The 14961-nt window shown below is 60.0% G+C and overlaps 1 protein-coding gene across 1 annotated transcript; it reads right to left on the bottom strand.

Annotated features, from left to right (window-relative positions):
• Nucleotides 1-393: 393 nt before the first annotated feature.
• On the bottom strand, nucleotides 394-13959 carry LMTK3 (lemur tyrosine kinase 3). Its single transcript, XM_036743618.1, has 16 exons — nucleotides 13890-13959; nucleotides 12739-12872; nucleotides 12404-12554; nucleotides 12074-12150; nucleotides 11198-11316; nucleotides 10664-10751; nucleotides 10204-10352; nucleotides 9621-9705; nucleotides 9289-9410; nucleotides 9062-9211; nucleotides 6148-8633; nucleotides 2062-2474; nucleotides 1626-1755; nucleotides 1373-1513; nucleotides 1206-1329; nucleotides 394-631 (listed from the first exon to the last, which is right to left on the bottom strand). Exons 1-16 carry the CDS (start codon nucleotides 13957-13959, stop codon nucleotides 394-396), a joined length of 4677 nt encoding a protein of 1558 aa, XP_036599513.1.
• Nucleotides 13960-14961: the final 1002 nt, after the last annotated feature.

Below are 14961 nucleotides of genomic sequence, written 5' to 3'. Positions count from 1 at the left end.
CAGCCAGAAGTGAATTGGAGAGAGGGGGACAGTTGTGAACCCCAGATGGGCAAGGACAGATGATCACTTAACACCTCCCCCCCCCCAGGTCTCCCACATCAGCTTCCCGCACACACACAAGCTCAGCCTTATCTCCAAAAAATTGTCTGTCTTTTTAAATAACATGAAAACGGACATCTCTGGCCTTGGGCCAGGGGAGAGGGGAGGAATGGGGCAAGGGGGGAGCAGGGGCCTAGGCCCCTCCATGCCCCGAGGGGAGGTAGGGCTGGGTAGTCCCCCAAGTCCTGAGGTGCCCCATTGGGTCAGTCTGTGATCCCTGGGATGGAGCTGGGGCCAGGCCCAGGCCCAGACACAGGTGAGTCCTGAGGGCTGGGGGTAGGGCTGGGTATCCTCTCACTCAGCTCCAGGGGGCTGAGGCACGCTGGGTGGGGGAACAAGTTCTGGAGGGCTGGGGGGGAGTGGGCCCCGGCCTCCCGATTGGCATCCAGGTGATGTGGGCTGGGGCCCAGCCTCAGGAGCCTCTCCCAACTCAGTGACTCTGTCTCCATCTCCTCTGGCCCCCTCTTCGGGGGGGCCTGGTGGGTGGGGGCCCGGGAGGTGAGGGCCTCGGGGCATCAGTTCTCCACGGGGCCTGAAAGGAAGATGAATGAAGGATGGGTGACCGAAGGAGGGAAGAATTGGACCAGGCATGCAAAGGACAACTAACATACTGGCTCGGAGGCATTCAAAGACGTTCAAAGTCAGCCAGGCAGCTGGGGCCATATCTACAGGGCCCCAGATTCCCTCTTTGTCTGCCCCGTGGCTATTTCCAGCCCTGACTCCTCCCCAGCTCAAGGCCTTCACCTCTACGTGGGCACCCCACCCCAGGGAGCCCAGGACCCTAACCCTAACCCTGCTGTGTGGAGGCTCCTGCCCTCTTGGAGCTGCCTCCCATGGGTGCCATCCCCTGATGCTTGGGAAGGCACACAGGCTTTTATACTCTCTGGGCCTCAGTTTCCCCATCTGGATCTGTAAGGTCCCCTTCCATTCTAAGGCTCCAGTGTGACCAGGCAGCTGAAGTGTCCTGCTGATTCTTCTCTAGTCTCTCTCTCCCATCCCTCCCTCCTCCTTTCCTGGGCCCCATCTCCACACTCCTATGTCGGGCCCTTCCCCCCTTCTCCCCCAGCCCCAGAAATCGTCTACAGGGTCAAATTCAAGCTCCTCACATCACGATGCTCATGGCCCTCTGCCAGCCGCGGGCTCGGTCAGGTCCTGCTACTCCATGTGCTCTGGCCAGAGTGGCCAGACCGGCCTGCCCACTCTGCCCTCGCCTACTCCCATGATGCCCTTCTGGAGACCCAATGTCCTTAGATCACGTCTACACAGAACGTACCTGCGGGGCAGACGGCGTCGGGTGGCCTGGCCGGCGGCCCTGGGGTCTCCAGTGCAGGTGAGACGGAGAAGCGGGAGAAGCAGAGTGGGGGGCCTGGTGGGGGGAGCAGGGGGAAATCCTCCCCCCACTCGAAACTGCCTCCTAAATTTTGGAGAAGAGAATCTAGTCTCAAACTCTCAGGCCCAGCACCCCTCCCCCAACCCCTCCCTTCTCTCCCCAGACCCTCTCCGACCCCTCCAATTCTCCCCCTCACCGAAGCCGCTGTCGGGGAACCCATCTCCAGGGCTGGGGGGATGGGGAGGTGTCGGCGGGGCTGGGGGTGTCGAAGGGTCCGGGTCCCCCTCGGGGGGAGCCTGGACGCTCAGCTCGTTGGTCGGGGTCTCCTGGAATAGTCGGAGGGGAGGGCACGGGTCAGAGGACGGGGCAGCTGGAAAATCCCAGCCCAGCAGAGTCACGCGCACCTCCACCTTCCACCCATCCACACACCCGCCGCCCCCTTTCCCAACCCGCCGAGGAAGGGATGTGAGGGGCGGTCCGAGCCAACCCCTTCACCTTACAGACGGCGCCGCTAGGCTGGGATCACACAGATAGGTAGGGAGGTCCGGGACTACAAGCCCAGCGCCAAGTCGACTCCCCGCCCCTCCCCCGGCCCGCGGGCTCCTCCCTGACTCCTCCCCCTCGGGGCGCACCTGGTCGAAGAGGTAGACGGTCACGTCCCCATGAAAGGAGACCATCTTGCGCTTCCGGTCCAGCTCCAAGCTCTCCTCGGCCTCGTCGGCCCCTCGGGGCGATTTGAGGAGCCCCCGGAGCGGGCGGCTCCGGTCCCCGTCGGCACTGCTCACCACGATGGGCACCGGGGCTGCCCGGCCCCTCCCAGGGCCCCGGGCCGCCGCCTCCTCGCCCTCCCCCACGGCCGCCCCGTCGTCCTCCTCCTCCTCCTCGTCCTCCCCGTCCTCCACCAGCCCCAAGGCCCCCGGGCCGCCGGACTCCGCGCCAGGGACCCCGGCGTCCCCAGCCTCCCAGGGGGGCCGTCGAGGGCCCGGCCCCGGGAACGGGGTAAGAGAGAGCGGAGGCAGGGCCAGCGACAGGCGAGACAGCTTGGCTGGAGGGGCCGGAGAGGGGGAGACAGGTCACTGGACAGAGCTACCGCTGTGGCCGACCCTCGGACCCCAGGCGGGCTCACACACGAGCCCGTCCAATCCCCTCGTTTCACAGAGATACCGAGGCCCGGGATTTGAACCCATCTCTTGACCCCGAGCTTGCTGCCCATTGCCCCGACTGGCCTTCACCCCCTTCCATCACAGCTCTGCGCTGGTTCCGAGCTGCAAAGCCGTGGGGGCCAGCCGGGCCCCTCCCCACCCCCACCGTGGGGCAGGCAGCTCCTGGCTAATCTGGTCCTAGTTTTGCACTCCTCCCCAGGGCTCCGCGGGCTAGCCCCGGGAATGCTAACGTCGGAGCTTCACACGCACAGCGGTATTGGACCTTGACTCCGGACCTCAGCACCGTGCCTGGCACGTAGTGGGTGCTTAAGAAGTGCTTGCGGACCGGCCTGCAGCCTGACAGACTGGATGCTCACACCAACCCTGCGAGGCAGGCAGGGGCTAGCACTACAGCATCCATTTTACAGATGAGGAAACAGGCTGAGACGAAGTGACTTTCCCGACCCCAGGCCCAGCGCCGCCCTTCGCTCCGGGGCCGAGGTGCCCGAGTCAAACCTCTCACACAACAGCTCTTACGCCCCCCGGCTCCTTTCACCAAGGCCCCCTTCTTGGTACTACTGTCCCGTTGGTCTATGTCACTTCCAAACGGGAGCGTTCATTACGAAATGGACAGTATGAGTTAGAGTGGTACAGTGCAGAGGGCTTCGGTGTGGAGCCAGGAAGATCCTAGTTCAAGCGACCATCTCTGAGGACTCCTCGATCCGTATATCCACCCCAGTCTCTCTCCTGACTCCAGGCCCACATCCACCACCAAGCGTCTAGCAGATCTCCATTCTCTAGGAGTCTCAGCCTCAGCTGTCTCCCCTTTTCCCCGCTCCTCCCCAACCTGCCCTTCTCCTGATTTTCCTTATTCCTGGGGAGGGTGCTATCATCCTTCCAGATACCCAGGTTCACAATCTCAGGCAGCGTTGCTGGGAGGCATGGAGCTGGGGAGTCAGTATGATCTCAGTTCAAATCTCACCTCAGATATTTACTAGCTGGTAAGTCATTTAACCTGTGTGCCTCAGTTTCCTCATCTGTAAAATGCAGATGATGGACTTAATAGTCTCTAAGGTTCCTTCTACCATCCTATTCCTGATGCCTCACTTTAACTCCTTGCCCTGCCCCCAACCAATCAGTTGCCAAATCTTGTCCTTTTTAACCTGTCCCACCGATCTCTCCTATGTACCATCTTCTCCCCCTTCGCAGAGCCAACACCCAGGACCACGTCTCCCCTGGACCACTGCTACTGCCTCCTCATCGATTAGCTGGTCCCTCTGCAACTCAATAAACTCCAACATCTGCCGATGGCCTCTAGGATCAGTCAGTCAATTACCATTCATCCACCAGTTACTATGATCAAATACCAACCCCCCTGTGTGGTACCACCTGACCCCAGACTACCTTTCCAGCCTCATTAGGCAGGACTCTTCCTCACATCACACACTCGATGGCCCGGCCAAACTAGCCTTCTTAACATTCTTCACACAGACATTCAATCTCCCACCACCTTGCCTTTGCTGAGGCTGTTCCTCATGCCTGGAATCTACTCTCTTCTCACCTCCGAATCTTAGAATTTCTATAGTTCCCTCCAAAGTTCCGCCCCATCACTTTGTCCCTAATGAAGCCTTTTCCACTCAGGCCTTCCCCACAAATTGTAGTTATTTCTATGTATGTATGTATGTATGTACACGTGGTATGTGTCCTTACACATATATTATGTGTATTTATAGTGGATATCTACTTACGTGTACAGTATATTTATATTTACTTCCATGTATATTATATACATGTATGCGCATGCATGTGCTTATTTGTATATTATTATGTGGATATCTACTTACACACATTACTTATATTTGCTCACATGGATATCATCCATATCTATAGGCATGCATGTACTCACATGTACATTATATGTGCATCTACTCACACTCCATTAATCACAGTTCTATTCACTTACACGCATGTTACATGTATGGGCATGTGTGTACTTGTGTGTGCATTATATGTATGTCTATGTTTATATAGGTATTACTTACATATACAACTTATATTTAATATTTACTTACGTGTGTATCATGTGCACTTTTATTCATGCATGTATTTACATGCATATTGTATATGTATATCTACTTTCATGTATAGAATATGTGTGCCTACTTCCATATGTTACTTATATTTATATTTACTGATATGGATATCATCCATACTTATAGGCATGCATGTACTCACACAGACATTATACGCGTCTATTCACACGTGCATGACTTAGATTTACTTACACACGTGCATACACATGTGTGCATGTATGTGCTTACATGTATATCATATGTACCTACGCACACATGTAACTTATTTTACTTTCATGCACATTACATATCTATCTACATACATGCACTTGTGTGTAGACCTAATTCGATGCATGTTCTATATAGACCTACTTACACGCATATTACATGTGCTTAATATCTATTTACGTGTGTCATATTAGTCCTATCTCCTTGCATGTCTATCACTTACACTTATACGCACATGTATTTCTTTGTATTTTATACATGCTTATACTTATGCGGGCACACTTACATGTATGTCACAGTACTTGTATGTCTACGTGTACTTGTCTCTTGCAGGCACTTCTGTATTTACATGTGTGTTACATGTACATGTGTGTACGTTCTTTGTGCTTATGCCTCTATTCAGCATGCTTATCCTCAGAAGCATCTCCACACACTCACTCCCACACTCGGATGCGCCATCCCGCCCTGCAGAGCGGCAGCCCCCTGGGCAGGCAGGGCCTGTTTCCTTTTTATCCTGGTATCTCCCAGTAGAAAGTACTTAATTAAGTGCTCCTTGAATTGACTCTAGCCTCACTGATCCACACTGAGCTTGTGGTCCACTAAAACCTTCAGATTTTTGTCATGGGAATTGCCTTCTCCATGCTATAAAGAGGAAGCTGATTTTACGGGCTCACGAAATTTCATCTTAGTGGATTTGGCCTGTCCATCCAGCCTCTCCAGACGTTTCTGGACTCTCCCATCCCGTACAGTAACTGCCTCTATCAGAGCTGCTCTGGTGTTGGTCCCTCGGGAATCCACTAGACTCATTCCCTCCCTGGGTCTGGCCAGTCCCCCACGGCCTCCTCCACATCCACGCCTTCTGCCAAAGAGCCGACCCTCCCTGGGCCTGTTTCCTCATCTGTAAAACGAGGGGCTTGACCTAGCTCCCTCCACTTCCCCCTCAGAATCCCGGCTCCCAGGAACCTCTGAGCCCTTCCCTGAGCAGCGGAAGGACCTCAGGGAAATGGTCTCCTTAGCTTGAGGCTGTCCTCTGCAAAGGGGAGGGTACTCTGCAAGACCTCTCCAGTCCATCTGAGTCCTGACCGATAGGCTGGACGGAGGGACGTTCCCCTGATGGGAGGGCTTCAAGCCGAGGATAGAGGACCACCTTGTCAGGACGATGGTCAGGTGAGGGGGCCCTCTGAGACCCTTTCCTTCCAGCCAGGAGATTGTGGGCACCTCTAATAGATGGGCCATGAGGAGACCATCTAAGGGCACACCCCTGGACCCTGCTCACCTTTGATCTGCTCGCTGCTCCCCGGTGGTGGGCCCAAATCCAGGAAGAGCCGAGGCATCTCGGGGCCCTTCCTCCCCAGATGGGGGGGGTCCCCGTCTCCGCCGGTTTCCACGGCGCCGTCTGCCGGGGCGCCTGGGTCCCCGGCGTCTCCCACGGGTGCCGGTGGCTCCCGGGGCAGGGGAAGAGCTAGTTCCGGCCTCCGCAGCTCCAGCCTCATCTCGCCGGGGGGCACGGCTCCTCCGTCCCCGCCGCCTGCGGGTCCTGCGTCTGGGGCCTTCCCTTGGCCCCCCGGAGCTTGGAGCCCATTCTCGGGGCCCAGTCTCCCAGGCCCGGGTGGGGCTCTCTTCCCGCTCCCGCGAGCCTGCCCTCCACTCCTGGGGACTGGCTCGCCGTTCCCCGGGGTCCTGGCCGGGCTCCCTGGGACTTGCTGCTCCCCATTCTCCAGAAACCTCTCCCCATTCCCTAGGGCTCTCTCCTCCTGGATCCCTTGGACTGGCTCCCCACACTCGGGGATTTTCTTCCCATTCCCTGGGGGTCTCTGTACCCCATTCTCCAGCACTTTCTCCCTGTTCTCTGGGAGTCTCTGTCCCCCATTCTCTGACACCTTCTCCCCGCTCCCTGGGAGTCTCTGCACCCCATTCTCCTGCGGTTTCTCCCCGCTCCTTGGGGGTCCCTGCACCCCGTTCTCCACCACTGTCTCTCTGCTTCCTGGGGGTGTCTGGCCCCCGTTCCCCAGCAGCATCTCCCGGCTCCCTGGGGGCCTCTGCTCCCCATTCTCCAGCACCATGTCCTCGCTCCCTGGGGGCCTCTGCTCCCCATTCTCTGGCATTTTCTCCCTGCTCCCTGGGGATGTCGGCTCCCCATTCTCTGGCATTTTCTCCCTGCTCCCTGGGGCTGCCCTTCCTGCATGGCCCAGGACTTTCTCCCTGTTTCCTGGGACTGCCTGGCCTACAGTCTGGGGGCCCTGAAGGGCCCTCCCTGCCTTTGCTGGGGCTGCCCTCTCCCCCAATACGTTGCGGGTCACGTCTTCCCTCAAGGACAACAGGAGCTGCTCTGTGCTCACCTGCACCAGGAAGCCTGGGAGAGGGCCCGGGTCGGGGGGTGGTCTGGGGGCTCCCGGGTCGGGTGGCTCGGGGGGAGCCCGGGGCCGAGGGACCCCCTCCTCCTCGGCTGCCCCCCCACCTGGGAACGCCCCCTCGGGGGAGAAGGGGGTCTCCGTCTCGTAGCCGCTGTCCCCCGGCTTGGGGCCCGGAGACGAGAGGCCGGATCCTGGGCTGCCAAGTCCCGAGGGGGCATCGGGTGATTCTGCTGGGTCTGGGAGAGCCCGAGCGGGAGGAGGGGGCAGGGTGGGAGGTGGCGGCGGCAGGGGGGGGGGGGCCGGGGGTGGCCCCCGCCCGGGGTACTGGGGCGCCGCCGCCCCCATTAGGGGGTCCAGGAACTCGGGGGGGGCCGAAGAGGGGGGGGGCAAGGGGAGGTCAGTTAATGACCCCCGCTCAGCCCTTAGCGAGGAGTCATCCTCGGGGGGGTTGGGGCAGCCCAGGGCCGGGTGGCCCCCCCAGCCAGACACCATCTCCCCTCGCTGGAGTGGGAGGCAGGAGCAAGGCCCCTCGTGGCTACAGAGCGGGCAGGGGAGAGGGCCCCGGCGGCTTCGGCGCCCCCCACTGCTGCTCCCCTCCCCCAGGGAGCTCTCTTCCCCCTCCTCCTCTTCCTCGTCCTCCCCCCAGGGGGCTGTGCCTCGCTCCCCCAAAACTTCTGCAGGGTCCCCAGCTAGGGTCTCTCCTGCTCCCCGGCCCTCGGGGTCCCAGCCACTAAGCAGGAAGCTACCTGATGCCTTCGAGGGGAATGACCGTGGAGGGGGGAAAAGCGGGGAGGCCCAGGTCTCCGCCACAAGCTGGGGGACCTCAGCAGGAGCCGGGTTGGTCTGGGGGGCCGGAACGCCTGGATCCAAGGGGTCCCAGTCATTGGGAAAGAGGGGTTCTGGGGGGGAGCCATGGTCCTCCAGGCGGATATAGTACTCGCTGCCCACAGAGGGGCTCCGGGCACTGATGACCGGGAGGACACTGGGGGTGGCCAGGGCCTCATAGAAAGGATTAGAAGGGACAGCCTGGGGAGCAGGCGGGGCAGAGGCCGGCTGCCAGGGAGCCGACCCGCCACCCCCGCCACGTCCAGCCCCTCGCCTTGCCTTTTCCCACAGGCACTCGAGGTTGAGGCCACGGCTGCTCTCAGTGACAGTAAGGACATCATCAGGATCAGACCCCGGAAAGCCATCGAGGAGGGGGAAGGGCGAGGAGAGGGCCGAGGGCCTTGGTGGGGCAGGAGGGGCCGGCCAGGGCCAGGGGAAGGGCGCGTCCCGGGGTGGGGGGGGTGGCGGGGGTGGCGGAGGTCTGGGGGGCCGCTCAGAGAGAAGGTAGGTTAGCTGCAGCTGCAGGTCAGAGGCTGAGGGGCGCTGGGCAGGGGGGCGCCAGCAAGACTGGAGGACATCATACCTGTGAAGGGACCAGTGGAGACCCAGGGAGATGGGAGATAGAAGCAGAGCCAGAGAGAGGAACCGGGGAAACCGAGGCAGAGGCAGAGAGACCAGCAGGTCAGAGAGGGGACCCGGGGAATCGGGAGAGGGAGGGCCAACAGGAGGAAGGGAGAGGGTGAGAGACAGGGAGTGTAAGGGCGCCCCCCTCCCAGGGAGAGTCTGTGGATCAGACAATGAGATGAGGCAGAAAGAAGCAGGGTCTCCAAAGTCACTGAACAAAGAGGCTGAGCCCTGGCCGCCTGGCCCTCGGTTCCCCCTCTGGGCAGGCAGGCCGGGCTCCCCAGGATCTGGGGCTGGGCTCTGGGCCCCCTGGCACTTGGTTCTCCTCCAGGACAGGCAGGGCTAGGCTCCCCAGGATCTGGGGCTGGGCTCTAGGCCCCTACTCACCAGTAGTCTCCATAGGGCAGCTTTAGCCTGGGTCGTGCCAGCTTGACGTGTTGCTGCCTGATCACGAAAGCCAGCACCTCCTCATCGGAGAGGTGGCGATAGGGCTGTGCCCCAAACTCAAACAGCTCCCACAGCGTCACCCCCAGTGACCTGGGGGGAGGGGCTGAGGTCAGCGGGGGGCCGGGGGGCCCAGAGCACCCCGCCCCACCTGCCCGCCGGCTGCTCACCACACGTTGCTCTCCTTGCTCTGGTCCACCACCATGAAGGTCCCGTGGATCTCCCCCAGAAGTTCAGGCGCGGCCCACCTCAACGGGATCCACAAGCGCTCAGGGGTCAGGTAATAATCTTCCTGGAGGGGGAGGGGGGCTTCAAGAACACCAAGTCCCAGTCTCCCATTTCACAGGTAAACAAACTGAGTCCCAGAGCCCTGACGGGCCTTGCCCAAGGTCACAATAATAGTGACAGCCACCATCAGTCAACCAGCATTTATTAAGCACCTACTATATACCAAGCACTGTGCTAAGAAGCAAGACTCCCCAAACCCTGGGGCCCCACACACCTTGTAATTGCTGTGAGAGAGACCATAGTCCCCAATTCGCACCGTGAGGTCAGAGGTCACAAGGCAGTTCCTCAAAGCCAGGTCACTGGGAAGGGGAAGGGGGAAAAAGAATGAGGACACCCCCTCCCCCACCCTTGGTGACCCCTCCCCCACTCTTCTTCCGGGTACTTCCCTCCCTTCCTGGGCCGGCCCCCCAACCAGGGATCCCTCCCCAGGTCCTGGGGAGCTCTGGAGACATTCCGGGCCGACCTCCACTTTTAACAAAGGGGGAAACTGAGGCCCCAGATAAAGGGACCGGCCTGAACTCACACAAGTGAGTTTCAACCATTTCAACCAGGGCCTCCATCCAGCCCCACCCTCCTCAGGCCCCTCCCTCCTCCCCCACCTCAGACCCCTCCCCCTCACTGCTCCCCCCCTCCTCAGACCCCTCCCTCCCCCTTCTCTCCCCTGTCCCCTTCTCTTCCCCCTGCCCCTCACTGCTCCTCCCTCCTCTCTCTCCTCCTCCTCTCTCTTCCTGCTCCCCCCTCCTCCCCCAGTGTTTTCCAGCTGCCGCGACTCCCCCTACCTTTCCCACTCCCCTCACCTGTGCACGTAGTTATGGGCATGCAGGTGGGCCAGCCCTCTGGCGATCTCCAAGCCCATTCTCTGCAGGGTGCGCAGGTCTCGGGGAGGTAGCTCAGGGGACAGGCCCTCTGGGGGCCTCTGGGCCCTCAGGTAGCGCTTCAGATCTCCCTGGTGAACAGGGAAAGGGGGCAGGGTCAACCCGGTTCCCCCCACTTCCCAGAGATTCCTCTAATCATGGCTGCGGCCAACGCCACTGTCCCTGGACAGCGAGAGCCCCTGCCCACCTCCCCGCTGGTAGCCAAATGTATGCTCTCCACTCCTTTCTTTTAAAGTCGAGGGGGGGAGCTGGGCGACCACAGAGCAGTGGGCCCCAGGTTCCCGCTCTGTACCAAGAAAGGGGCTGACCTTGGTCATCACCCCCAGGACCCCCCAAGTTTCTACAGCATGGCCTCAATGGAAGCACAAGAGGGGGAACCCACCAGCTGGCAGAACTCCATAATGAGAAGGAAAGGAAGAGTCTCAGCACACAGCCCCAGGCACTGGAGGACGTTGGGGTGATGCAGGCTCCTGGGGGTCAGACCATGGGTCAGGGGCACCAGAGGCTCTCTCCAACCTCTGGGGCCAGCTGGTAGCTCCCCTGCCCCTACTTCCAGCATACAAAACCCTGGCCCAATGTGGGAGGTGGGGCAGGGCAAGGGACACTTAAGTGCACCCCCCCTCCCACCCCCCCCATCTAAGACCTCTGGGGCTCTACGCTGGTCTGAGACTTGATAACCCTTTCACGGATCCAGATAGTGGCTACCATTCCTTGGCCCAGATCCAAATGTCCAGCCCCTGGCCACAGCCGGGAACCCAACCTCCCAGTTCGTACACCCTCTGAAGGCTAGTGGACTCCCCGCTAGTCCCTGCCTGCTCAAAGCCCTTAGCATCCAGCCTACTGGCTCCCCAACATTCAGCTACCTGGTCACCATGCCTCCAAGGAGCCCAGAGCCTGGCCCTTTGGCCCATGTTACCTGTAAGGCTGAGCCTCTGAGAGAAACTTCCGCTGCTCCAGTGGTCCAGCACTGACCCTCAGTTCCTTCACCACCACCTGGGCTGGGCTGAAATCTGAGAAGATCTCCCCCAGAATAACCTGAGTGAGATGGAGGTAGCCATCACCCTAGGTTCCCTCTCTCCTCTCCCAGGGCCCCCTCCTTCCCCATCATGAAACCCCTTAATTTCATGGGCCCCATGTCTCATGCTATCCCCATGCTCGGGCACATAGTGGACGCTCGAGATTTATTGATCCCACCCAGCTTCCCACCACCCAGCCAAAGACTCACGAGCAGAGAGGCAGATGGACGGAGGGACTGATGGAGGGATGGACACACGGACGTGTGGACAGCTGGGCGGCGACACAGAGCAGCCGATGGAGGGATGGAGGGAGGAGCTGACGGACAGATGAGGGGATGGAGGGATGGGATGAGTGGAAGGGAAGGGGAAGAACAGGAGAAGGAAGCTGGGTCCTAGCCTGGGAAGGTGGGGACAGAGAGACAATGGGAAGGGCCCTGGGTCAGGAGGCAGGAGATGGGGTAAATTCCTTAACCTCTCTGGGTCTCAGTCCTCTTTTGTAAAATTAAGAGGTTGGATTAGACTGCCCTTTCCAGTTCTAAAGTCCTGTGATCCTGCTAGGTGGATAGAGATTGGGAAGTGAGAGATACAGGGATTGGAAATGGGGGGTCATGGAGAGGTGGGGGACAGAGGGGTGGAGGGAGGTGGAGGAGCACAGCAGGACAGAGATGGTAAGTGGTGAGAGGCAGGATGGCAAGGAGCTGGATGCTGGGCCAGAGGAGGGTGAGCAGAGGGGACTCCGAGGGACACCCGCCCCAGCCCTCACCGGCCTCACTCACTTTCCCAAACCAGCCGCTGCCGATCTCCTGCAGGTAGCTGAGGTGCTGACGGCTCAGGCCCAGAGGGGTGCCCAGGTCTAGGGGAAAGGCAGGGAATGAGGGGCTCCAGATTCCCCCAGGACTTCCCTGCTTACCTCCCACCCCGCTGAGCTGAAGAAATCCCCTGAGGAGCAGCTGTCTTGTTCCAGGCTCCTTCCCGGCCAGCCCCAGGCTCTGCTGTCTGGCCAAAGCCAGCCCTGGCTCCCCGGCGAGCCCCGGCGTCAGCTGCTGGCTGGCCTTGGCCCTAACCTTGGGCAATGGGCACCATTCTATCACCCTCCTTCGCATTACCTGACCGGGCAGGCTGGGGAGCCGGCATCGGCAGGGAGACCTCAGCCAGCGGAAGGATGTAGACATCGGGCAGTGACTGAGAGGAAGAAGTCTCCTCCGCAGGGGGTGTATACTCTCCCGAGCACTCTTCTCCTTCTGGGTTCTCAAACTCCTGGGGTCCGAGAGCATGGGGCAGAGGTGAGCATGAGGCCCCCGGAAAGCTCTCCCACTGCCCACCTCAGGATACTTCCAGCCCCTTCCAGGAGGAGCAACCTTGTGCCCTTCCGCAGGCTCCCAGGTCCTCAAGGAAGGAGTGGGGGAAGGGCAGGGGGCCTCTCCACCCTACCCCCCTTCACCTTGAAGCCAACATCCCCCCGTTTGCAGCAGAGACAGGTGAGGAGGAGGAAGACAAAGGCCAAGAGTCCAGAGCAGGAGATGAGGACCACAGCGTAGGGGGGAGCCAAGGGACCCTGGCCTGGGAACAGTCCATCTGGGATGGAGGGAGTAGAGGAGGAAGGAAAAGGTCAGAAGCCAGAGCTCACTCTCCACTGAGGGGTGGGTGGGAATGCTCTTCTCTTCACACTGGTACCACCGCCCCCCCTCCAGCTGCCCAGGTACAAACTACAACTCCCATGCTGCCGTGGGGCCAGTGGCCCTTCAGCAGCATAGCCAGGGGTATCGTGGGAGCTAAGGTCTGGGGTCTCATCAGGTGGCAAGGTTTCAGAGACAGACCCCCAATTGGATCAGTGGGATAAAGGGTTGTCCCTGCCTCCCCCTCCCCCCAACACACCATCTCTCCCGCTGAAGCGGGCATGTTTTGGGGAAGGGGACTAGTGAGGGAGAGAGGTGTCAAGGTGAGCCCCTTCAAACCTCTGACCCTGTCCCCTTCATCTTCTGTCCACTTTCCTACCCTCCCAGTTGGTGCCCATCTGGAACTACAACTCCCATGGTACCATGGGGCCAGTAACCATTCAACGGAGCCTAAGTAAGGCATCAGGCATCATGGGAATTGTAGTTTCGACCCTCCCCAGGTGGCTGGGTTGGGGGCAGCACTGGGGTGGGGGGCCCTCATCTTCATTCAGGTTCCCGATCCCAGGTCCCAGGTCCCATCCTCCCGAAGACTCTAGCCTGGTGTCTATTTGTGTTGGGGGAGGGAAGAGGGGACGGATGGGGAAAGGGAATTGGGGAGCAGGCCAGGCCCATCTCCATCAAAATGAAGACATCCCCTCCCCAGGTCCTGGACCCTGCCTTTGAAGGCCTCTCCATTAGGGTAACTGGGCTGGTCGCTTCCTGTGATCCTAGGTTATCTAGAAGGCACCCCCCAGCTTGAACCCTCCGGAAAGCTGGGGCCCCCCACCCCACCCCCATCCCTTAGGCTCTGCCCGCACACCCCAGGCCCCAGGCTCCAAGACAAACAGGTGAGGGAGAAGGAGCTGGGGGATGAACGGCGGGGTGGAGACAAATAGATCAATGGGGAAGGGGCCAAGGGACAGCTGAATAGACTCACCGGGGTGGGCCGGGGTGGCCAGGCAGGAAGCAGAGAGAGCCAGGAGAACGAGGGGGCTGGGGGAAGGCATCTTGTCTAAGATGGAAGGGAGGAGGAGGAGGAGGTGGTGGTGGCTGGGGAGGGAGGGGGGGTCCCCGGAGCTCTGGGGAGGGAGGAAGGGGAAGGGGGGAGACGGGTCCCTCAGCCCCCAGCCATGGGGACTCAAGCGTCCCTGGCCTCCCCCTGGCCCAGGGGAGGGGGACAGGAGGGACCGGACTGGGGGAGGGAGGGCTCGATGTATGGGCCCAGGCCGCCACAGGCCCCCCCTCTCTGTAGGGACAGCCGGATGAGGGGGAGGGAGAGACCTACGGAGGAGAGGAGCCAGGGAGCTGGGGTGGTTGGGGTGGGGGGGGAGAGAGGGTGGGATTGTGGGGGGGGGGTGGGGGGCAGATGGATGGGGGCCCCGCCCCCGACAGCAGCCCGGATTGGGGAAGCAAAGAGCCTGTCAGGAGAAGGGTAGGAGGCGGGAGGATGGAGGGAGGATAGAGGAGTTGTCATGGCAACCAGCTCCGGGTAGCATCAGCAACCAGGGCGGGGAGGGGACCAAGAAAGGAGGGGAAGAGAATGTTAGAGACAGAAGAGAGTGAGATGCAGATACACACACCACTCATCCACACATCCTGCGTTACACACCAGCCATCCCAAGAATGCATGCTCAAGCACAGGCACACATTCCAGACATACACACACCACACAGACATTCGCATCCCAGACACTCCCACCTAGCACCCAGACTGAGGCCTTTATGTGCATCCTTACATATCACAGAGATAGACCATTGAGTAATGCTTATTCCCACATCACGCAAGCACTCACTTCTCACAGACACAGCCCAAACACATACTTCAGGCTCTTGCTCTCTCTCTCTCTCTCTCTCTCTCTCTCTCTCTCATTTTCCTCCTCTCTCTCCCCTCTCTCTTTCTTTATTCTCTCTCTCCTTTCCTCTCCTCACCTCTCCTCCTCTTCTCTTCTCTCCTCTTCTCTCCTCTTCTCTTCTCTTCTCTTCTCTTCTCTTCTCTTCTCTTCGCTTCTC

The sequence above is a fragment of the Trichosurus vulpecula genome, chromosome 2 (genome assembly GCF_011100635.1).
Source record: "Trichosurus vulpecula isolate mTriVul1 chromosome 2, mTriVul1.pri, whole genome shotgun sequence".
Classification (NCBI taxonomy): Eukaryota; Metazoa; Chordata; class Mammalia; order Diprotodontia; family Phalangeridae; genus Trichosurus; species Trichosurus vulpecula.
Note: the sequence above shows the minus strand (reverse complement) of the source record. Positions and strands in the feature narration are given on the sequence as shown.